Source organism: Callospermophilus lateralis, chromosome 2, assembly GCF_048772815.1.
Source record: "Callospermophilus lateralis isolate mCalLat2 chromosome 2, mCalLat2.hap1, whole genome shotgun sequence".
In the NCBI taxonomy this organism is placed as follows: domain Eukaryota; kingdom Metazoa; phylum Chordata; class Mammalia; order Rodentia; family Sciuridae; genus Callospermophilus; species Callospermophilus lateralis.
The window spans coordinates 109,583,294-109,608,219 of NC_135306.1; the positions used below are offsets into that span (position 1 = coordinate 109,583,294).

The 24,926-nt window shown below is 38.7% G+C and overlaps 1 protein-coding gene and 1 long non-coding RNA gene across 3 annotated transcripts; both read left to right on the forward strand.

Annotated features, from left to right (window-relative positions):
- Positions 1 to 618: 618 nt before the first annotated feature.
- On the forward strand, positions 619 to 16,282 carry Mpzl3 (myelin protein zero like 3). 2 transcript variants are annotated; one of them, XM_076843718.2, is made up of 6 exons: positions 619 to 691; positions 6,008 to 6,174; positions 9,581 to 9,791; positions 11,160 to 11,325; positions 13,113 to 13,176; positions 16,049 to 16,282. In XM_076843718.2, exons 1-6 carry the CDS (start codon positions 619 to 621, stop codon positions 16,073 to 16,075), a joined length of 708 nt encoding a protein of 235 aa, XP_076699833.2. In that variant the 3' UTR covers positions 16,076 to 16,282. The 2 variants fall into 2 exon arrangements, with proteins under 2 accessions (XP_076699833.2, XP_076699834.2); XM_076843719.2 differs by having other exon boundaries at positions 6,044 to 6,174.
- Positions 16,283 to 19,937: 3,655 nt separating this feature from the next.
- LOC143641387 (uncharacterized) lies at positions 19,938 to 24,926 on the forward strand. The gene is made up of 3 exons (XR_013155314.1): positions 19,938 to 19,999; positions 23,783 to 23,890; positions 24,864 to 24,926. It is a non-coding gene; the product is annotated as an uncharacterized LOC143641387 (long non-coding RNA).

The window sequence follows — 24,926 nt, forward strand, 5'->3', positions numbered from 1 at the left end:
AAGTACTTTGATAGCAAAGCTTTCTTTTCCAAATAAAAGATACAAAATCCTAGTTCCTCTTCACCCCTAATATATGATGTAATTATGTGACCATCATTAAGACTGTAAACAGTAATTTAATAAACATCCAATTCTGGATGCTATAATAGCTACACTGAAAAAGACAAAAATTAGAGACTTATGGCAAGTATTGGCCACAGGGCCTAATACATATTTATCTACTGACTGACCCTGCATATGCTCCCAGGTCTGTTTGTACTCTAAATTTATGAGAATCTATTCCGAGAGAGTTCCACTAAAATCTCTAGACGTATAGACAACATCTGGAACACACCTGCTCAAGATTATTTAGTCCCGCAGAATTCTATAAAAATAAAACCGAAAATTTTCCTAAGTCTGTAACCGATTTCATTTTCAAGCAAAAGAGCAACGAGCTCTCACTTAAGAGTCAAAGAATCGCTGGTCAGTGAAACCAGGTGCGATTTTGGAAGGTAGCCACAGCCTATGGCATCTCCGGGTGGCCATTTTAAGTTTTCTCGCTGACGTCACTTCCGGGGTTACCTGAGTCGTTACCGGGAGCCGCAAACAAGGTGTACAAGTATCTGAAGAGCTGTCGGGATGCAGCAGAGTGGAGCGGCTGGAGGCCGTGGCTGCGCGCTCTTTTCAGTGCTGGGCATCCTATTTTTCCAGGGTGAGTTCGCCGGCTGGCTGTGTCCCACTTCCGGCTGGGGGGGTTAGGGAAGATGGTCGCTTTTCCGGTTCCGGGTGGGGGGGTCTCATCAAAGCCCCCGCTCGGTTTCTGGGAAGGAAGGAAGGGAGGGTGCCGCGGAGGATGTTCTCTTGGTTCACGCCACCCACAGAGGAGAGTTGCTATCTTGTCAGTCCTTTCCTGAGCTCGACCACCTTGGCGCTGTATTTTGGTGATGACATGACTAGGTGGAACCACAAAGTTCAGGCTTTGGGGGCAACGCGTGGTTATCTTGTACGAGATAATCTGTGGTAGTCTGCTGTTACCCTGATGACAGAAAGGAATTTCTAGTGGCCAGTAGTGGGTCCCTTTAGTTTTGGGAAACAAAATTGTTACTTGATAATTTTATTTTTTGTAAATGAATATCTTGGGCTATGAAATAAAACGTTTGTCACAGGTCGTGATGTGATTTTGTTATTATACAGAAGTATATTGTTAAAGAAGCAGCAACTGCCTTAGCATTTTAAAAAACATTTTTTAAAATATAAGGTTATGTCGGTTCTTAGTCGTCTGAGTGATATCAGAAATACATCCGGAAACAATAACACTTGTAAAAATTGAGTATGTTTTGATTTCATGTAATTTTCAAATTGCGTATATTTCAGTCCAACCTAATTCATTTAGGGTGTAATTATTTCCTGTTTTTTTTTTTTTTTTTTTTTTGTGTGTGTGTGTGTGTGTCTTTTGGGGAAATCAAATATAATTACAAAAGCATTAGAGTGAATTTTTGACTTCATAAGCCTTCCCTGTAAGTAATGGAGATTTCTGAAATGAACCTTTAATATTATATAAATATAAATCAGGTGCCCTAATTTTCAGCAGGTAAGACTGGGAAGTTTTTATTTATCTGGTGACTAATATTCTTGCTGCCAGCACACTCCCCGATTCCTCCCAGCTGCCTGTGTCATCATAAGAGTCCAGTTTTTCATCTAAATTCCTTTTGCAATATAATATTTAGTTTGACCTGTCACTTCAAATATACCCAGATCTCGTTCTCTCTTTCTCTTACACACACACACACACACACACACACACGAAATGTCAAATATTCTACCAAGGAAAAAAATTTTCTAGAAATAATAGGTGTTTTCTTGAACTTAATGCCATTTCACATTGAAGAATTGCTTCAAATTCAGTGGACCAAATAATTCAAACATTAAAGTTGATTTTTATCATCTTCTTGTACTTGTTGAGGAGATTTATATCTTTTTAAATAACAGGTGTATTGAGATATGGTCACATTCTATGCAATTTATCCATTTAAAATGTATAATTCAGTGGCTTCTAGGAGTCATACAGTTGCATAATCATCACCACAACCAATTTTAGAATATTTTTGTCACCCCAAAGAGAAATCCTACGCCCATTCCCACCTTCCCCCAACCCCTGATAATCACCAGTCCACTTTCTCACTTTGTGGATTTGCCTGTTCTGGGTATTTTATATAAATGGGATCATACAATGTATTTTCTTTTGTGACTGAATTCTTTCACTTAGTGTGTTTTTGATGTTTCATCTTTGTCTTTCTTTCTTTTTTGGCCTGACTTTTGAATCTGTTAGGTGATAGACTTTGTTTTCATACCAATATTTATTTGCCTTTCCTCTTCACAGATAGGAAACATTTAATTATTAGTTTGTTCAAATTCTCCTTAAGTTATAAGTCTAATCCTATTGTAGCAGTTGTTGAACTGTATAGAAATAATTGAGTAGGTAATATAGTCTTCTCTTTTCCATGTAAATGTGCCATTATATGAACAAAAGATTGGCAGATGCATATTTTGGAAAATCAAGTTTATAAAATTAGGAACTTTATTCTGTCATATTTCTTTAATTTCTTCCATTTATAAAATTATGTTAAATATGATTTTCCTGTTTTCTTCCCCAATTAAATTTTTTTTTGTGGATATTTTTTAGTTTACTGTTTTTACCTGTCCAGAATGCTCTTTGACTCAGGTAGAAAAATAAATATCTATAAAGACATTAGTCTAAGGTAGAAATTTCTGAATGAATGTAATATTGGATTACAAGGGAAGAGACTTAGAAGGGGATTTGGTAGGGACTGTCAGAGATGTGAAATTTGCATGTTTGTGTGTGTATATATAGCACAATCAGTGTGGGGTGTTGGTTGGGGAGAGAATAAAGGAATTCTGATTTATAACTCTAATCCAGGTCTCTTCTTTGCTCTTTGGAAAACTTTCCATAAAGGGGTAGAGAGTAAATATTTTGGACTTTTCAGGCACATAGTCTCTGTTGTAACTACTTGGTTCTGCAAAAAGTGCAAAACACCATGATAGACAATATACATAAGCAAATGAATATGGCTATTTTTTTAAAAATATTTATTTTTTAGTTTTAGGTGGACACAATGTCTTTATTTTATTTTTATGTGGTGCTGAGGTTTGAACCCAGTGCCTCGTTCATGCCAGGCGAGCGTGCTATCACTTGAGCCACATTCCCAGCCCAATATGACTGTTTTTTAATAAAACCTTGCTTACATAAATACGTTGAATTTTTTATCTGTTTATCAGGATAATTCTAGAAATTATAATTGGTTTACCTCCATCTGGATAACCTACAGAGCAAAGGGTAAGATTAGTTGCTAGTTTTTCTTAGTTTGCTCCTCTCATGAGACCCATTTGCATTTGGCCCATGGGCCATAGTTTGCTGACCTTTAACCTAAACCAACTGCTCCTTTGATAGTATCCCTTGGGTATCTCACATACATCCAAATTCATCCAGAATCAAATTCATGTTCCCCTTCCAAGTCTGGTACATTTCTAGTCTTCCCTCTCTAGTGAATGGCATCACCAAGTCAGGTGGGGTCATTCTTGACACCACCCTTTCCCTACATTAATTTTTCATGTTGCAATTGTGTGATTTTTCTCCTTCAGGTTATACCAGCCCAGTCTAGAAGTGGTCATCAAGAGCTAGGCTTTTCCTGAATGGGTGCAATAGAAAGACAGAATAATAGGAGAGTTAAGAGTGTTGAAAATACTGTAAAGAAGGTGATGGGGGTAGGTGGGTTATTAATGAGTATATTTTGTTCCTGTACTAGAATTTATGGAGACTCATTCATCTCTTTCTCTCAGTCTCTCTTTTTCTGACCCCTTCTGTCTGAATTTTTTGCCCCAGAGGTGCTTGGATTTAATGGAGGAAATAAATAGCATTTAAAAGTTACTTGCAGTCAATGGCATATGTACTTGAGTAGCTCTGTGTATTATGAGAATGTTGAAGAAATAGTGATGAACTTTATCAGAAAACTTAGGAAAGCATCAAAAAGGGGCTAATATGTGTGTGTGTTTTTAAGAAGTGTGATTGTTGAGGGTACGGTGTGATGGAGAAAAACCCAGGCAGGATTGGTAGAGATGGGGACAACCTTCCAGACAGGGACATATTCAAAGAAAGACACAGGTCATGAAAGGACACAGTGCCTTTGGGAAATGGAAGGACATTTAGGCATGGTAAAGGGGATGGGATGGGTAGGTGGCAGAGTGGCAGAAGTTTGGGGCCAAATTGTTGTTTGGGTTTTATTCCATGATGCAACAGGGAATTACTGAAGGCTTTTAATGTATATAATGTTCATTTTAATAATAATATTTATTGAAAAATTTTGTTATTAAGCATTTTAGGTGTTATCATTTTAATTGTATTGAATCTTCACAATAATCCAATGAAGCAGGTTTGGTTATTATTCCTACATACCAAGTGAGGAAATTAAAGTTTGAACAGGTTGGGTAACTGATCATGGTCTCACAGACAGAAAGTTGCTGAGATAGAACTTAAGTTCAGGTCTGGCTAATTCTAATCCATGCTTTAAATTCTGTACTATACCTGTAACACTTGTGCTTTAGAATAAAAGAGTGGGATGAGGGGACAATACAGATTATCCATTTGTTTCCACCTTCCAGTTTTTAGACTTAGGTAAGGATTTTTCCACATTAATGTGTCATTGAAGTTGTTATTAGTGAGCTCAATCTTGGTCTCCTCCTTTTAAGAGGAATGTGACCAAACTAGATTGTCTAGAGAGGAGTGACAAAAATGATTCAAAGCAAGCAGAGGTAGAGGCAGGGGAACTGATGACTCAGAGCTGTCTGTGGTAGGAAAGGTCGAGACAGTGTAGGAGATCTGAATAGGTGAATGCTGATACTGATGGAACTAAGATGAATTGGACGATAACTCAGTAGCTCTCGGTAGGCTTCTAGTGTTGTACATGTTTTAACTCATTTAATCCTCATAGTGACCTTCCCATAAGGTCCTTGTAAGAATGAGGAGATGGAGCACATACAGTAGCTTGCTGAGGGACAAGCAGTATCACTGGGATTTGAACTGGGATTTGGACTGGGACTTGAACCCTCTTCATTCTGTGTGTCTTTGGTTAGCAGAAGAATCATGGCTTATTGAGGTGGATAAAGAAGCAGGAAAAACAAAGTGCTAGAGACTTAATTTTCTAAAATATGACTCTTTAGTGGAAAATAAGTTTCTACTTACTATTTTCTGAAAGCAGAAATTAATAAGAAAAAAATGCCAGCTCTTTTGGGGGAGATGTCGTGTCAAAGTTGAATATGAGCAAATATGAGTAGGTCTCTGCAGGGCTTAAAAATGCTCTCTTATTTTTGCATTGTAGAATGCATCCAGTTTTTCTGTTTTCCTCCCCATAAGTAAATTTGAACAAATGTGTGATTCATTAACCAGCTTTAATAAAGAGGGGAAAACCAGATAGGCCACGGAATAGTTTTCTAAAATTCTTTGAAAATTTTTCCTATTCTTATTTCCTATTCTCATTTTACTGGTGATTGAGACAGTGACAGCTTCTTGCTACATTCATGCTGTACTTGGGGTAAGTCCCTTAGACCCCACGAAAACTATCATATTCCCAGAGCATGTGTGTGCTATGGGGTTTGGGAAATGAAAAAGGGTGAATGGTGTTGCCTTTTTGCCTACTGTGGACAGCCCTGCTCACTTGTACTTAATTTAACCATAAACTTGCATTTTGGAAAAAATGCTTGTGTGACCAGGTTTTAAATTTTACCCAAGTATTCAATCTATGATTTAAGATTACAGAATGATAAAAATGCTACCCTAGATTAATGGGGATATCAGGTCCTTGTCCCTTGTGGGATTGCCTGAGAAGACATTGATTGCCCTGACTTTTTAATGAGATCCATGAAAATGATAAATAGCATGCCTGTGTTGTTCATTGACATCTGTACATTCCACCAAAATTAATACACTTTAAATGTTTGGGCTTGCTTTGATTAGGTGTTCATATCGTCCTTTCCTTGGAGATTAATGCAGATGCTCAAGTCCGAGGTTATGTTGGAGAAAAGATCAAGTTGAAATGTACCTTCAAGTCAACTTCGGAAGTCACTGACAAACTGACCATAGATTGGACATATCGCCCTCCCAGCAGCAGTCGCACAGAGTCTGTAAGTGTGTACTTTTCAGAAAGCTGCTTTGAGTCTTCTGGGTCAATAGATTTGAAATCTTTTTTATTGCAAATAACAGGCATTCATGAAGCCTTCTCCTCATAGAATAGAAGATGGACTTCTATGTAAAGGGAAGGAGATGAGCTTCTGCCCTGTGTGACATTTATTTGATCACAGAGGACGTTTTATTCTTCCACTTAAGAATCTTGCATATAAGTTGGGTGTGGTGGCACATGCCTGTAATCCCAGCAGGGCTTAGGAAGCTGAGGCAAGAGGACTGCAAGTTCAAAGCCAGCCTCACAATTTATCGAGACCCTAAGCAGTTTAATAAGACCCTATCTCAAAATTAAAAATTAAAAAGGGCTGGGGATGTGCCCAGTGATTAAGTGCCCCACGGTTCAATCCCTAATACAGAGAGAGAGAGAGAGAGAGAGAGAGAGAGAGAGAGAGAGAGAGAGAGAGCGCGCGCGCAAATATCTTGCATATAATTTGCAGGAATAAAATGGCCAAAAAACTAGAGGAAATATAGTTAATTTTTTTATAGCTTCATTTTCACATTTGATCTACTAAGAAGTGTATCTCCAGGACCATTGACTAGAACAGTTCTATGGGTCCCAGTCACAGACATCCTTTCTCTTAAAACTAGCTGCTCATTTCCTGTCAAATAAAGTTGTCTCAGTGGGTGTATCTGCTTGTATAGCTGTACTTTGTAGATTTATCTTGGCTTCTTCTCCCAGCAGGTAAACATCTGCAGTGATTTATATAGCTGCCTTTGAAGAAAGTGGTGGCACCTTGTGTTGGTGATAGATGTTGTTGGTGACAGATGGTCTTGCTATATTAGAAGCAATATACTTTAGTCACACATATAGAAACCATTTATGGTTCAAATCCCATTGCGGGTATCTAATTGAAGATTAGATACTATAAGACACCCTTTCTCTTTATGATTCCAGCAGTATCCTTAGCTCAGTATAAGTGCTATTCAGCAATGTGAATCTCACAACCATATATGTAAGATTAGTTTTTGAAAGTATTCTTAACTTATTTATGCTGTTTTCCTTTGTTGGGAAAACTTTCCCTTTCATTTTAATGTGTAAGCTTTGAATTCTGTTTTGGAGTCATTTTTCAGTGCCACATAGCTTGGAGCTAGGCAGTTAATTCTAGTGAAGGAAGCTAGACTGCATTCGTGGTTCCTTTTTCTTTAAAACAGTTTACTTTATTCTGAGTATTCAGGAAACCATGGCTGCCCTTGTTTGGCTCAACCTCCTTGGCCAAAAGTAGGACAGAGCAAGCAATGAGCTTCTTGGGTCAGAAACCTTATAGACAAACAGTAGATCTCTGTGAGACTGGTAGAAAACCAGCAAACCCACCCAAGTTGGACTCATCAGACCTTTAAAGTCACATAATGTAATGTTGCAGTTATACAGTTAGTGTAACTGCGTTGATCAATTAGTAAGGATTTGAGTATCACTAATTTAGATCAACCTTGAAGATACACAGCAGCCTTGTTTTGTCAATCAGGACTTTCAAACCCTTTTATCCTGATGCTAGTAATCAGTGGTAGGCTCTCTTTACCTTCCTTTGGAACATTCATCTTACATGTTATTTCTTGATAACTGTATTTACCACTAGAATGTAAGTTCCATGAGGGTAGGAACTGTGCCTGTGTGGCTCCCAGTGTACTTTTTTTTTTTTTTAACATACTGCCTAGAATGCACTCTGCATGTAGTATTTGTTGAACAAATGAACCAACAAGTGATTCAGCATCTTCTCTGGGAAATTGCTGTTCAGTTGGGAAATTCAGTGGTTATAAATGCCTAGTTGCTTAAGTGGGAAGTTACCAAGAAAACAAAGGAATTGTTTGTATCTTTAATCTTGCATAAGAGAGAAAACTTACATTGTTTTGTGTACCTGGCTGACCCACCTCCAGGTATAATCAGGGGCTTTTGATGATGAAGTGTCTGATTACCAAGTCCAGTTCAGCACTGTTTTAATTCAATATACATTCATTGAGTCCTTTTTATGCATTTGACTTGGATTTATATTAACTTCCAGGGTAGATAATGTGAGAGAGACTGGATTATATTACACTATGCCAGTGATTTTGAGAATAAACAAAAATCTCCCTTTTGTTACTTACTAATAGGTACCATTGAGTAAGTCAGTTTTTTGTTTGCTTATTTGTTTGTTTTTGGTCTTGTTCCCCTTTCCATAAATTTGGAATAGTTAGTTATGTTTTGGTTATAACACATATCATTTAGTGTTATTGTAAGGCTAAAGTGAACAAATAAGTGGAAGTTATTTGTAAACTATAAAGTGCTATAACAGTATGAGACATAACTTTAGAGCAAGGTTTCTCAACTTTGGCACTGTTGACATTTTGAGCCAGATGATTCTTTGTTGAGGGGGCCATCATCCCATGCATTGTGGGAAGTTTAACAGTAATTCTGGCTTCTATTCATTAGATGCCAGTAGGCTCATCTCCCCACTGTGACAACAAAAATGTCTCCAACTCAACAGTGAGAAAACAAAGAACCTAATTAAAAAATGAGCAAAGGATCTGAACAGATATTTCTCAAAAGAAGAGCTATCAATGGCTATCAGATAGATGAAAAATGTTCCATATCTCAATTATTATGGAGATTCAAATTAAAACCACAATGAGATATCACCTCACATCTGTTAAAATGATTATTATAAGAAAGACAAGTTATAAAAAGTGTAGGAAGGATTAGAGAATAGGGAACCCTGTATACTGTTGGTGGGGATGTAAATTAGTATAGCCATTTTGGAAAATAATATGGAGGTTCTTAAAAAACTAAAAATAGGGGCTGAGGTTGTGGCTCAGTGGTAGAGGACTTGCCTTGCATGTGTGAGGCACTGGGTTTGAGCCTCAGTACCACATAAAAACAAATAAATAAAATAAAGATATTCTATCCATCTGAAAAAAAAACAACTAAATAAACAAACTAAAAATAGCTGGGTATATAGCTCAGTGGTAGAACACTGCCAGAAAAAAAAAAATCACATTGTATCCCATGAATATAATAATTATTATTTGTCAATTAAATATAAATAAATAAGTTTTGAAGATGGAAAAAAGTCTCCAACTATTGCCAAATGTTTTATGAGGAGCAGAGTTGCTCTGGTTTAAAGCTATTACTTTAGGACGTTAATAATTTAGAAGAGATTCAAGAGTTAGGATCCCAGGATTCTTTTATTATTCCTTTTTTGAATTGGCCTTTAGGATGATAGGATGAACCAGAGGATGAAGGTGGAAAAAAAAAAGCATTTTAAAATTTTCCCAACTACAAGAACCCATTTATATAGTTGTATTTTATTTTGGAACTACTTAGCTTAACATTTTCCAAATTAACATTTTTCTCTCATGGTGTTGCTTTCTTAGATTTTTCATTATCAGTCTTTCCAGTACCCAACCACAGCAGGCACATTTCGGGATCGGATTTCCTGGGTTGGAAATGTGTACAAAGGGGATGCATCTATAAGCATAAGCAATCCTACTCTTAAGGACAATGGGACATTCAGCTGTGCTGTGAAGAATCCCCCAGACGTGCACCATAATATCCCCCTGACAGAGCTAACGGTCACAGAAAGGGGTAAGCTTATTGCCATCAACCTTCTGCAGTGCTTTGGGATTGTTCTGGAGTGCTCATTGAAAAGCAATGAGTTGGGTCATTGGATCCAGTTGAGTCATTGGATCATTGTGACAAAGTGATTTATCTTGCTGTCCTGTTAAGATGAATTTTTCATATTTATTCTGAAAACTGAATTTTCTCTTCAAATTTTGTCATAGTTTCTCCATTATCCCCTTTTCATTTTAGCCTCAGGTAACCAAAGGTCTTGTGGAATAGATGACAAACCCTTTAGTAAATGGAAGGTTAGCATCTCTGTGAAACAGAAGTCACTCGGGTTTTCCTAATACGTTCACACTTCCAGCTATGAGACAGTGTTCTTGCCTATGTCTTGAAAGGGTATTTCCTCTGTTGATGGATGCAGTACATTTCTTTTATGTTACCAAGGGCAGCAGTTTCCTTTTAGTGTAAAACAGGTTGAGAGGAAATTGAGGATTGACCTTTTTTTTCTACATTTTTCCTTGGTGACTATTAAGTGGTTATTCTAGTTCTTAATTGAATTTAAACCAAAGATTTAGAGATACATTATGATTCATCATAGTTACCTTATCATTCTTGGGTCTTCCCTCCCCTGCCTTCCTTTTTCCTTCTTCCCTCTCTCCCTTCTTCCCTTTCTTTTCTTCCTCAAATTCCTTCTTCCTCTTTATTGTCTTTTGTCTTTATCTTCTTCAACAATAACTGACAGGTTTCAAAGACATGAGCACATTCATAATACTGGAATGATTAGAAACTGATTAAGTTTTTCTGGAAAGCATTTTGAGAATAGGAATTAGATTCTTAGAAGTATATGTCCTTTGATCCTGTAATTTCATTTCAAAATTTAATTTTAAGGAAATAGAGGTAAACATGAGGATTTATGTACAAGGATGTTCATTCTAATGTGACTTTTGAACTCAAAAGAGTTTGAAATAAACTTGAATGCCTAGCATTAGAGGATTGATTTAATAAATTTTTTCACTATGGCAGGATACTATGCAGCCATTAAACATCACATCTAGAAGGGATTTTTAAAAACACGTTTATTATATTTAGCAAAAAATGTTAAAATAATATGTAGCATGATTTCTAGATCTGGGAATATGCACCTTACCTTCAAATGCACCCCCATAAACAATACCCATTGAAAGAAGATTGAATCGGTAAATACCAATGTGTTATTCCTAGGTAGTGGAATTATGGGAGAATTTTTATTCTTCATTGCATTTTTGTGCATTTTCTACGTTTTCCACAATGAATTCATTTCCTTTGTAATCAGAAAAAGTACAAGTGCAAAAGCAGAAATTCTCTCATGTCAGAGGAAGCACTTTTACACCTTTTCTTTTTTCTCTCTAGGTTTTGGCACCATGCTGTCCTCTGTGGCCCTTCTTTCCATTTTTGTCTTCATTCCCTCAGTGGTGGTGGTGGTTCTGCTGCTGCTGAGAATGGGGAGGAAGGCTGCGGGGCTGAAGAAGAGGAGCAAGTCTGGCTATAAGAAGTCATCTATTGAAGTTTCAGATGAGTAAGTCCAGCTGCAGCCCTAGTAAACCTATTTCTCTTCAGGGCCCTGCACCCCTGTATCCAGAATTCTATCATGTTGAGTTTAGTTCTGCTGGTGGAGTTTCCTTTTGGACAGGATGGTTCTGGTTGAAAGTGACACTTGTGGATATTGATTTGGAGGGAGTTGGAGGGACTGATAGTATTCTCCTCACCTTCTCCTTTGGAAATCAGATTGTGCAGTACTGTGGCTCTAAACATTTTTCCCCATTGGGTACTGGGGATTGAACTCAGGGGCACTCAACGACACTGAGCCACACCCCCAGCCTATTTGTATTTTATTTAGAGACAAGGTCTCACTGAGTTGTTTAGCCTTTTGCTTTTGCTGAGGCTGGCTCTGAACTCATGATTCTCTTGTCTCATCCTTTCGAGCTACGGGGATCATAGACGTACACCACCATGCCCAGCACTGACATTTTTTAAAAGTAGGTATCTCATTTTTTTCAAAGTTTAGGGGAAACTCCAAGTCAGTTTTTTCCTCTTCTCTCTCTGTTTCTTTTTTTGGCACTAAGCTGATTTCTCCTGACAGAAAGAAAATACATGTGCAATGAGGGAGGCTTTAAGAATAGCCATGGAGGGTAAGGACAATTTAAATAAGCAAGATCTATTCTTGGTCAGCAGATGCTCCAAAGGGCTAAGTGGATTGTGGTTATCAAAAGCATTTATTAAACATCATTCTGCCGGTGAGCAGCCATGATCCAGTATTTTCCCTCAAAAGATGGCTACTAAAAAAAGTAATAAAAATTAACATAAAAACCCTGTGAGTTCTTTATTATCTGTATTAGGAGTGTTTAACATGGGGAGGAAAGTCTGACCCTTAGAGGGTCCAAAAGTTTTATTCTGTGTGTGTGTGTGGAGAGAGAATGCCCTTAGTAAGTAATCTGTGGTTTCTCCAAAATAAAGATATTCTTTCCCAATGTCTATTTCAAAATATGGTATACAAAACTTTTCATCAACTGATCCTAAGTCACACACTGGTTTCTATAATTTCTTCTCATTCACCCCACCTCAACTATAGTGAGCTTATTTTTCCCACTAGACATACTACATTTAGGTATAGACATATTGTTTTTATTTTTCCTTGCCTCCTTCCTGCTTTTTTTTTTTTTTAGTGGTGCTGGGGATTGAACCCAGGGGCTTGTGCGTGCAAGACAAGCATTCTACCAAGTGAGATATGTCCCCACAGTCCTTTCCCTCTCTTCTTTGCTGGGAAACTCTTTCTTATCTTCTAAGACCAGTTGAAATATCCCCTTCTCTTGACTCTTCCTGAGTTCTGAAGGGTGAATCAGTCACTCTCTGCCCTTTACTGCCACAGTAGTTTCACCTTAATTCTATTAAGACGTTTATCACATTGTATGATATAATACTTGTTAAGTTATAGAAGACCCCTCATCCCCGCCATGAGATCATTGGCTCTTCGAGGGACCAGATTTTATTTATCTTTTTATCCCTAGTGCAGCACAATGCCCCAGACATTGTTGGTGCTTAGTACTTTTTTGAATGAATGAATGGTTATGACTAGCTGCTATTTATTGAGCACTTACTATGTGCTGGGCATGTACTGGTAATATCTACATTTCATAGATGAGGAAAGAAGCTCCTGGAGTTGAAGTGATTTGTTCAGTTATCCTGCTAGTAAGTGGAAGAGCTGGGGTCTAAACCCAGACCTGTCTGACTTTAAGACCTGAGCTTTTAACTGGCCCACTATACTGGATAGTGACAATAGAGATTTGGTTTGTATCCTTTCCACAGCACTGACCAGGAGGAGAAAGACGAGTGCATGGCAAGGCTTTGTGTCCGTTGTGCCGAGTGTCTGGTAAGTCCTTGCCATTTCTTCTGTTGACTGTGGTGTCTCACTTTCCTCCCTGCTTAAGGGGACTCTTTGTCCTCAAAGGCAGCAGAGAATATACAGGTAGGTCCAAAGAAGGTATGAACCAGTATTTCCCCAAAGCATTTCGGCCTCTGGGGATCTCTACCAATTCTAAGAATGATTTTTTTCCTGCCTCATGGGCATAGAGTGGTATTCTTAGGTCAGGAATGGGGCTAGAAGAGGAATGTCTCATGCCACTGAATTCATATTAAGACACTTCAACTCACTGGATCCAGAACCTTGAATTTAACTTTTAGGCTGAGCTTTGGTATTTTCCAGGGAGTTAGAGTTTTAGGTAACTTAATGTCTTTTATCAATAAGAAACACTATTTTGGAAGGCCCAATTTTTCATTTAAATTTCAAAAAGCTATCATCCTTCCCCCTTTGGGCAATTGCTGTGACTAATAGGCTTATGTAGCTATCCTAGGATCGAAGGAGGAGGGAAGGCTGTCTGATGTGGTTCAGTTGGAAATAGGTCAAAAGCAACTTGTGATCTAGTGTGAAACACACCTGTCATTTCAAGGTCCAAACTTGAGCCCTCTTTGTACTTACTGCCAAGCTTGGCACTTGGTCACATGAGTGTAGCCCAATTATTTGTTGCAGTAATCTTTGTTTCTGCTTCTCTCCAGCCCTTGAGTAACATATTAAGATGAGAGAAAGATTATTAGTGCTAGTTAGAGAAGAGGGAGTTCCTGATGCCAACTCTTCAGGCTTTGAATATTTTTATAACACAAAATAAGTTAGTGTTCTTATGGTTATTATTTGTTGAGCGTCTGACACATGTCACATACCTTCTTGTAGGGAAGGACATGTCACTTCCTAACCACCATTCTAGGTGGCTATGAAACAATAGAATGGTGGTTAGGAAGCAGCAGTGAAGAAAAACTGACAAAAACTTCTGCCCTCAAAGAAAGAATTTAACTTTTTTTTTTCTGATAAACTTTCTCATCCTCCAAGATCCAGCTGAAATGTCACCTTTGCTAAAACTGAGGTACAAACACTGACTTAATCTTAAAAATAAGTAAAATATATACTATACCAGGTAGTTTTAATGCTATGAAGAAAAATAGAACAGGAAAGGGAAATGGGATAGGGGGTGTATGAGGTGTATGAGGATGGTTGGGGACAACCTCAGTAAGATGATATTCATGCAAACTCTTAAGAGAAGTAGATAGCAAGCCATATGGCCATTGCGGAGGAGCATTTCTAGATTGGGGAGATGAAGAAAAATTAGCCAAGGAGGCTGAGAAGTCATAATCAATAAGGTTGAGGGAAAACTGGGTGAGTTTGGTATCCTGGGAGATAGGGAAGAAAGTGTTTCAAGGAGGGCAAATAAAATGAGAATTGAGAAGTGATTGTTGATGGTTTGATAACGTGCAGGCCACTGGTGACCTTTGTAAAAGTGACTCCAGTGGAACGGTGGAGTCGAAGCCTGACTGGGGGAGGTCAAGAAAGATTCCAAAGAGACACTGGAGAATATGGGTGTGTACAGCTTGCCTAGGAAGTTCTGCTGTGGACCGATTCAGAGAAATAGACAATACATGGAAGGAGGAATGTGTCAAGAATTACTTTTTTTATTATGGGAAAAATTGAGCAAATTTATCAGCTGATGGGAATGATCCGGTCAAGAAGGAAAAATTGATGCTGCAGAAGAGAGAAGGAGGGTTGTTGGGGGTGATGCCAGGATTTAGTGCACACGTGGAGATGTTGGCTTGAGGCAGAGGCAGTAGGAGTGTGAAAGAAGAGTAGGGAAGGCCAAAAAGATGGGGCCATATGCTTGTCAGTGGTAAATACGATGATGGGGACTGCTTCTCTATTCCCAGTGATAGGAGAAAGCAGTACCATCAGCTGAGAATGATGGGAGGTGGTGTTAGAAGATAAGGGAAAGAGGTTAAGTTATGAAATAGTCATTTGGGAGAATAGGAGAATTAATGACCTGTGAAATGCCAGGTAATTGCTCATGGCCCAACTTAAGTTAAAAGTAATGTATGTGAGTTTCTGTAATAAGAATAAGAATCATGGTAATAGGAGCTAAGCTTGAATGAGTGTTAAAGGTGGCAGTCACAGCTAAGTAATTTACATCTATTGTCTCATTCACTTCTCATAATGATACTGTGAGGTGTATTTTATTATCCCCATTTCATAGATGAGGAAACTGAGTCTTAGAGAAGTTGAGGAACTCTATCTAGCCAGATGCAGTGGACACACCTGTAGTCCCAGCATCTCAGGAAGCTGAGGCAGGAGGATTGCAAGTTCAAAGCAGCCTCAGCAACTTAGCAAGGCCCTAAGCAACTCAGAAAGATCCTGTCTCTAAATAAAATATAAAAAAAGGGGCTGGGGATGTGGCTCAGTGGTTAAGTGTCTCTGAGTTCAATTCCTGGTACCAAAAAACAAAACAAAACAAAAATCCTCAACAACAACAACAACAACAAAACACAAAGAACTTTATATAAAGTTACACAGACAGCAAAGAGTGGAACTCAGAGTTAGAGCGACTCCTACTTTAAACTCCTAACCCTGGTCTTGTGCATTCTGCTGAAGGCAGTCACCTTTTCTTGTGTGTTGTGGTTTTCAAAAAATATTCACCAAGGAAAAGGGAGCCATTAGGGCTTTGAGGCAGAAAATATCCCAATGGACACATTTCATTGAGGTCTTGTGAAGTTTCATGGGAATTTAGGTGGGTCGAGTCAGTGGCATTTCAATCTTATTGTCCTAAGTCAGCTTTCACTGGAGGATCCAAAGGTGTAATCTTTGCCTAGATTCTAACTGTGGCGTTGCACTTCACGTGTACATCCCCATGCTGCTCTTTCCTCTGTAGGATTCAGACTATGAAGAGACATACTGATGAAAGTCGGCAGAGTGTAAGAAGAGTCACCTAACAACAGAAAACACCCATTCCGCTGCAGCTGTAGCCTTTCCAGAGGAGGGGAGCTGGCCAGGACAGCAGTGACGGAGGATTCTGGAGGTCTTCAGTAAAGACTATGAACCATTTATTTATTGAAGAAATCTTCTTTTTGTATTTATAAACTGTTCAGAAACTTTCAGAAGAGACTCATGACTTCCCCTTTTAAAAAGTTACACTCTAATTGAATGAAGAAATTCTTTCTTTGAAGAGAAAGATAACTTTTTGGTTTACCTTTACTCTTGAATGTATTATGTTTTCTTCCAATTGTTTGAAGGAGAATCCTAAATGTGTGCCACACTGCTGATGCCAAAGTGCTATTTTTTACTGAAGCAAAGCTTGCAGCTCCTGATGATGGGCTACCGGACAAAAGGCTTGTTTGGGAGAGATGTCCATTGTTTTTTAGCCATGAACTTTTCCAGCTGGGAGTCTACAACATACACTACTTGGTTCAATGATATAATCATTGGTTGTATCTGGGTGACTTGGAATGAGCCCCTAAATTCTTTAGAGTTGGTAGGATCAGGAGTCATTGGTTTGCTTTGACTGGGTTTTTAAACTATTAAAGTATTATTATTTACACTTAAGGAAAGAACTAGTGAGGTAGAGGAATTATTTTTGTTTGTCTTGCTAGGTGCAATTTGGGCCAAGGAGCTTTGTCATTCTACTTTCCTATAGTTGACTAATTTGTGGTTTCCTTCTTGACTTTTCAGGTCAGAGGCAAGAAAAACTCCTCAAAAGGTTTTAAGTGGGGACTTATAGAATATATTGAACAGTTAGTTGAAATTAAATCTTTTCACTTGTATTGTTCTTCAAAACTTTTTTGGTCTAAAATACACCAATTATGAGTGAACTATGGTATTTGCAAGCTATTTTGCATAATATTGGAGAGGAGGAAGTAAGGTTATGCACAACATCTATGTCTTGTTTCTCTTCTCTCTATACCTCAAAACACATTCCTCCATTCTACAGCAACCTATTTCACTTTTTGATTATCCCTTCTCCCATCTTTGTTGTTTCAGCAGAGAATGGTCCCTTTCCATGGTTCTTCCCTATGTGGCTCAGGAGGCTTTCCTATGGTAACATTATATACTATATATGTTTTTTAAAAATCAGTTCTACATTTTCTGCCAAGATCTAGTTTCTAAAATTTGTGCCATTAATTCCGTCCCAATGATTTGGCCTGGCCTCTTTTGTTAATTTAGTGAACAGATTAGAAAATCTGGTTATTTGATAGATATTTTTGAATTGTTTCTGGTCACATCAGTCTGTTGCAGAGGCCAAGACAGGACTGATGTTTACATTTCCAGTGATTAAATTTTATACTTTTTTTTCCCACCATTTGTTAATTATATAATTCTCTGTGGTCAATTTAACAAGACCATTCTGGTGCCTCAAAAGAGAGGAAAATTTGAGCAGCTGATCTTGAAGATTTAAAAATAGAGATGAAATACTGAGGGGGACTTTTTGTGGGTCTCATTTCTCTGAGAGAGAGAGAGAGAAGAGATCACGTTACAGGAACCTATTTGAAGCCACATCCCATTGAAGGAGGAACCAGAGTTTGGGTTAGGTTTTCTTGCAAAGATTAGTCTGTCTTGGATGTTTGCTGCTTTAGGTAAATGGTGCTCTGTGAATACTCAGACATGTTATTTTGTAGCCTTTATCATGATTTGACCCAGTCCCTCTATTTTAAATGACAGAACAGTAGAATCCTTCATGGTAAGGGAATAAGTTGGTACTTTATTCTGCTTCATGGGTTTGTGGTCACATCCCAGTCCAGGCTGCCCTGTTTCCTTCCTGTGTATTGACACTTGAGTTGCTGCTTTTTACCTCCAAAGGAGCAGAAAAGTGTATAGACCTGTGCCTTCTTAGAGGATGGAAGAAAGATAAAGTGTTTTCTTTTTGTTTGTTTAATGTACTGTTTTAGTAACTTCTAAGGTCTTAGTCTATTTATTTCCTTTTGCTGCTCTGTGGGCACTTGTCACACCATGTGGTGACTAGCCTTATCTAGAGAGGGAATTTCATTAAAAAGGCATTAAAAACCTTCAGATTTTTTCTTTGCTTTCTCAAGCTTTCTTGTGGTTACGTTATCTTACCAATTTTATGCATTAGATTTCTTAATTCTGTTACACAATGTAAATTTATAAAGTGCTTTCTGTTTCCCCTGTTAGCTGTTACTGCAGGTCACTTGGGAAACATCTTAATTCTCTTGAATTGGGTGCTATTGCTTCAAGAGAGAAGCTTGCACGTGCTTGTTTTTAAAACAACAACAACAACAACAACAACAACAAAATTCTGGGGACCACATCCTGAACTTGAATGTTGCATAATGAACTACTCAGCTGTAGTCATAAAGGAGAACTGTAAGAATATCCATTGGAATGGAGCAAGACTATTACTTAATTACACAACTCAAAACTTTTAGAAGAGGCAGCTGCATTCCTTTGGACTGTTAACTGCTATACCTCGTTGCCTTTTTTGTTCATTTGTTTTGTAGGAGGGCATGCACTGTTAGGCCATGTGCACAGGATTGTAACTTTTGGTATCTTTATTCCATCACAGTTAATAAAGTTCTTTGTACCTTCTGGCTACCTCTTGGTGTATGTCTTACTTATGAGAGTTGTTATGTGAGGAAAAGGGGGGTTTTGTGGTTTTCAGCATTGAGTAAAAGATTTGTCTGAGCTGAAACCCAGCAAGAACCTACAGCTCACATAGCAGGGCTGATAATAAATTTTCCGAAAATCTGTGAGCTGGTTGCTACGCTGATGGTGACTTGAAATTGCCTAATGGTGGAAATATTCATACTACAGAGATTGTTGCCTTACCAGCATATCACTTTTCAAGGACCATGCAGCATGGTCCTTGAGGAAAGCAAACATTCACAAGCCTTTCATGTGATATGGACAAGTTCCATAAGGCAAGAATACTCAGGCCAATTGGTCAAGTCAATTGAGTTCAGGTTGAAGGCTACATTGAGAATGCTTATTTTAAAGTAGTGAGTTAGACTGAGAGAGCCCTCACACTGAAGAAAACTCGACTTCTTATCTGGGATGTCCAAGTCACCCAAGTGGTTCTCTGGAAGAATAACTGACTGTCTGTATGCTGGAAATGCTGATAACTCACCGTCACAGGAAATCTACATGGCTAGATGGTGAGTTGGAGGACTGAGCAGGGGTGGGATAATTGACTGGCTATGTGGCACCTCTGTATTGAGAGAAAAAATGAGAGGTTGCTATATCTTAAAACAGATTTTTTTTTTTTGTACCAGGAATTGAACCCAGGAGTGCTTAACTAGCCACATCCCTGGCCCTTTTTATATTTTATTTTGAGACAGGGTCTAACTTGCTTAGGAACTTGGTAAGTTGCTGAGGCTAGTTTTGAACTCATGATCCTCCTGCCTCAGCCTCCCAGGCTACTGTAATGTCAGGTGTGCCTGGCTCAGTCAGATGTTTTGTGTCAATCTTTATTGTATTTTGTTTTCATGAAACTGATTTCTTTCTCAGCAAGTTTACCTGATGCCACTCAAGATCCTACCCTCAGAAAGTTTGTAATGTAGAAGGGGAGATGACAACTGCAGAGATCTGGGATGTGAGGCCCACCTCAGTAAGTTGAATTAAGACTGTTTTTTAGAATGAAAATACAAATTAAAAGTGGGTAATGGGCCAGATGACTGAAACAAGAACCTTGATTTGGAGGTTCCTGTTTGTCTCTGCAGCCACCCCGGGACATGTATGCATGCATGCACATTTGCTGTGATGTGCTTAGAGTTTGACGTAGTGTGTTGGCAGAAGTCTCTTCAGTCTGGTGTGGGATCTGCAGCAGTGGAGGATTTAAGTGCATTGCTCATCCTGGGTATCTTCATCTTGGGTAAGATACTGCTTTGTATTTTGTGAGCTGTTATTGGAACTTTTCTCAGAAGGCTTGTTCTCACTCAGAGGAAAACTAGTTTAATTGGCGACCTCAGGATCATTGTGGAGCCAATTGCAGAACTCTTGTTCTTGGCAGGGGGACTGCCATAAGGTAGTCCATTGAGTGCAGTTTTAGTTTCTGTAATTTATGTTAAGATCCTCAGAGAGAAGAAGGGTAGAGTTTGCGGGTAACAAGAGAGTAAGCAAGGGGGGAAATGACAAGGCTTCCACTGTTAAATTGCTTTAGAGCAGGGCTGTGAGCGGCTGTCCTTGAGCTTTTGGCAGGACTCTTTCCTTGCTATTTTGTTTTTTTCTCCCCATTCTAGACAAGCCAATACTTAACCTTTCAAAGGCAGGAATTCAAACCTCCCAAGAGGGCTAGGTTGTTGTCCTGACTTGTCACAACCTGGCATGACCCTGACCTTGGAAAAGATTGATGCAGGCTGGTTGAGGTATAATGTGGTCTGAAGGGGGGAGCAGGAGTACATAATGACTTCCAAGGTCCCATTCAAGGACAAGGCTGGCTGATGTAGCCTAGACTGTGTTACGTGGTCTCAGAGGGGAAAACAAGGGCATATTTTAAGAGATTCATGTCTCAGAGTGGTTATGTGGACTTGTATACCTACAAATACTCAAGAGGCCTGTTGAGGTACAAAGGAGCATACAGGGAAGTTGAGGGGTCTTAGCATCACAGCAGAGTGGGCTGTGAGCAAGGGGAGAATGTACAGTTGTCGCTTGATCAGTGGTGGGTTGCCCACTTGGGTCAAACAATATTGCAATATTTGGGGGTCATTTTCACTTCTTGTATGGTAATCTCATTGTCATAAGTCTCTTTTCCAAAGTTTTTTTTTTCTGTCATAATTATGCCACAGATAACAATTTTCCTACACTATATTTTCTCTTTCTTTAAGTCAATTTTTAAATTTGTTCTTTTTTTAATATACATGACAGTAGAATGTATTTAGATAGGCTACATGGAATCCAACTTCCATTCTTCTGGTTGTACATGATGTGGAATTACATTGGTCATGTATTTAATATATGATTTCCTACACTAGGAAATAGGAAAAGGATCCTGATATTTTTACACACACACACACACACACACACACACACACACACACCGCCCAAGGAGTGATAGGAGGTGTTATTTAGGAGTTATATTGTGAAAAAGCCATGAGTTCAGGTCCAAATTTTTGGTCAACATATGAATTTCCTATGCAGAATTATCTCAAGAATTATACTGCAGAAGATAAATCAGTATCTGGAAAGAGAAGGAAGTAGGGTGGAGGTAAGAGTTTAATGGTATCTATTATCAAGCTGTTTCTGAATGCTTTTGTTGGAGTTTTAAAAACAGATTTATGAGTAGATAATCATTTTAAAAATATATGTATTATGTATATGTATTTCAGAATGTTGGTGTTCAGGTATATATGTATTCAGAATACATTTGTATGGGTATATATATGTGCATGTGTGTATGTGATATATATTCATGTGCCAAGTAACATTTCAGTCAATGACAATGCACAACAGTGGTCCCATAAGGTTAAACTGCCTAGTTGCATTGTAGCAATTTCAATTTGTATAAGTACATTCTATGATTCTCCTCACAATGGTGAAATAAATCACCTAGTGACACATTTCTCAGAACGCATCTCCATTGTGAAGTGATACATGTGTCTATGTGTGTGTATATATGTGCGTGTGGATATAAATGAATAAATGTATATGAAAGAATATCTGGACATTTTCTAGCTAGGAAATTGAACTTGACTCAAGAGTTCTTGGTTACTGTTCAAGGTGTCTTGAACCCATACGGTGAGTTAGTTACTGAGTGCTTCTCTGAACCTTGCACCATGCTACTGCTGGAGGTTTAGTGGCACACAGGCACAGCTCTTGGCCTCATGGGGCTTGTAATCTTGGTGAATGTGGTGGAGAGCAAGACTTTAACCACATAAGCACGCTAATAAATAATTAGAAGTTGTGACATGTGCCCTGAAAAGATATATTGTACTATTAAGACATGTGACTGGGGATCTGACTTAGGATGAACGATTGAGGAGTTATTTCACTGAGAAAATGACATTTCACTTGACATTAGAAAGATTAAAAGAGTTAGTGGGATGAAGGTATGAGCAGTAGGGATTTATTCAGGGGGAGCAGATAAATACTGTCCCCCCACTTCTCGGTACTAGGGATTGAACCCAGGGGTGCTCTACCCCTGAGCTACATCCCTAGTCCTTTTTATTTTTCGCTTGGAGACAAGGTCTTGCTAAATTGCTGAGGCTAGCCTTGAACATATGATCCTCCTGCCTCAGTCCTCTGAGTTGCTGGGATTACAGGTGTGTACCATCACATCAGCTGGAGTATTGTTTTGACATATTAAGTTCAGGGGCGCTTCCCTCTAACATACTGATTACTTTCACCAACATGGAAAAGCAGTATAGTGTGACAAGGGTACAGGCTCAGGTTCAGAGTGCCTGGGTTTGGATCCTGGCTCTGCCGCCTGCTGTGTGTTCTTATGTAGGTCACCTCACCAATCTGTGCCTCAGTTTTCTTATCTCTTAGATCTCTCAGATTGTGAGAATTAAGTGGGTGAACATGTTTGTTGCTCAGATAGTACCTGATATATAGCCTTGTCTGATTTATTGCATATCAACTCCTGATTTCCATTGTGGCACTCATTAACTGGGAAAATAAAAGTATGATTCTTTAATGTTAAAGATTTTGCTCAGGAACTTGAGTGATTTTCCCGAAGATTAAATAATTAGTCAATGGAAGGTCTGAGCCTAGAAGATAATCTTTTTAAACTCTAATTTAGTGCTCTTCTACTAAGATCTTTGCTTTTCTCTTCATTTATTCAGAACACTAATGATGTATTTGAGTATTTGGGGCTGAAAATCGGTATATTCTATTTATCAGATTGTTTGCACCTTTTAAATAATTTATTTGAAAGTGGTTGGGTGTGGTTCTGAGAGTTGCTAATGAGGTTGTAGGATGCCTTGCAGTTGATTTCCATGTAATGGTCACATTGGCAGTGAAGATATCTTTCCAGTATGTGCCAGACACTTTACGGCTGTTGTAGCTCAGGAATGGGGCCCAAATATAAGCAAGACATGGATGATCTTGTCTTTGAGAATACCCAGACACCTGGTGACAGACATGGAAATCAACCATTTCTCTTTCATATAAGTGGTGCACTGCTGGGCGGGGGGAGGGGGCGGTTCTAGTGCTGAGTGCTATTTGCTGGGCAGAGGAGGGAGCACAACCGATTTTTTGGAAAAGGATACATTCAGAGGGTGACAAAGATTTCATATCCCACTAGGATGAACTGAAGTTAAGACTTGTTCTTTTTATGACCCTCTTCCATGTAGGTGTGAGATGAGGTGGGTGGTGTGGAGCAGGAATAGGGCTGTGGCTATAGAGAGACTGTGTTTTCACGAGAGGTACTTCTATTTAGGGGAACTCAGTGTGACTCCCTTTATATCTGACTCAGTGTAATTATTATCAACATTGTTATAGAGGGTTCAAGATGCAAACTGAAAAGTTTCCAGTTCATTCTGATTCATCATTTGCCATTCTTATGAAGGTGGAAGTTCAGAATCCAAATCTTCCCTGAAGCTACAAATCATTTTCCATCTGACTCTTGAGTTATAAAAAATAGGATCTTCTATGGTAATGCTTCCTATTTTTCAAAGCACTGTTTTCTACATTGTCATATTTGGTCCTTGTGTTATAGACGAGGAAGCTGAGGCTCAGTAAGATCAAGTGGGACCTAAGGCAGGAACCTCCTTGAGCAATTGGATCCAGATTCTCCAGGTAGAGGATTTTGTCGATTAGAATACAGGTAAGGAATCTCTTCAATTGGTTTTTACAAGTTAAAATGGCCACCATTATGTGCCAGATGGCCTATCTTGTTGTTAGTGCAACAAACAGACCTCTCCTCTTTACAGATTTGGAGGTGGAATTTCTATAGTGCCAGGTGGCTAGGTGTGCAGGGATTATGGCTGAAACTAGGCATAGTAGTAGGTAGGAACCCAAAACTGGATGAATTGTAACTTTTTGGCATTAGGGTTCTTATGTTAAGCTGAGAAAACGTGGGGGCATTTTGTAGAACAGTGAGTCCTTTTGTAGGAACTGGTGAATGCAGTGAAATCAATACCACAGAGATAATATAAACAGAGAAATACTTTTACCCAGTGTGGTCCAGTTCTTATTCTACCCACACTGCTCTGCTTTTAAAATGACAACAAAAAACCTCACCATGGACCTTTCATGTAGCTTCACGTCCTAAATTTGGTTAATTCCTTAAGTGAGTTTAGACTTTCCCCATATTTATGTATCTCCTCTCCCACATGCACTGAATATTCTTCCCATGTTTCTGGTTCTGATTTAGTTGGAAGGAGGGTGAAAATTTCAGGCTGTATATCTTGTAATTTTTTGTTTGTGTTAAATGTGCCAGTTGTGGTATGTTTGGGGTTGTCATCTCCAGGGCAATCCTGCAATCATTTGCTTTTTATTTTTTTTCCGGAACATCAACTTTTATCTAATCTTTCATTATAGCCAATCTAAAGCAGCCCCCAAGTGGCTTTCCAAACATCACCCTGTTTTGCTTCATTGCAGTCCTTATCAACAGCTGGTGTTTCTCATTTGCACATTCATCTGCTTCTTTTTTGCCCATCCTGCCCCACATGTATTCTACATGAGCTGGGACCATGTCTTTCTTGGGCAATGCTGCTCAGAGGCTTGCCCACACAGGTACTCACTGTTTGTTTGTTAAATTAATAAACTGGACATAATTTTCTGATTTTTTTCTTTAGATTGAAAAGTCGAGAGCAGCATGTTTTACCCACTGCAGCTGGTCCTGATCCCAATGTTATTGG

Bases quoted from the DNA above. Each gene is read 5' to 3' on its own strand.
- Mpzl3 (XM_076843718.2), top strand. From the start codon at position 619: ATGCAGCAGAGTGGAGCGGCTGGAGGCCGTGGCTGCGCGCTCTTTTCA. The intron at 9,792-11,159 runs GTAAGCTTATTG...TTTTCTCTCTAG, and splicing joins GCTAACGGTCACAGAAAGGG to GTTTTGGCACCATGCTGTCC. The intron at 11,326-13,112 runs GTAAGTCCAGCT...TCCTTTCCACAG, and splicing joins TCTATTGAAGTTTCAGATGA to CACTGACCAGGAGGAGAAAG.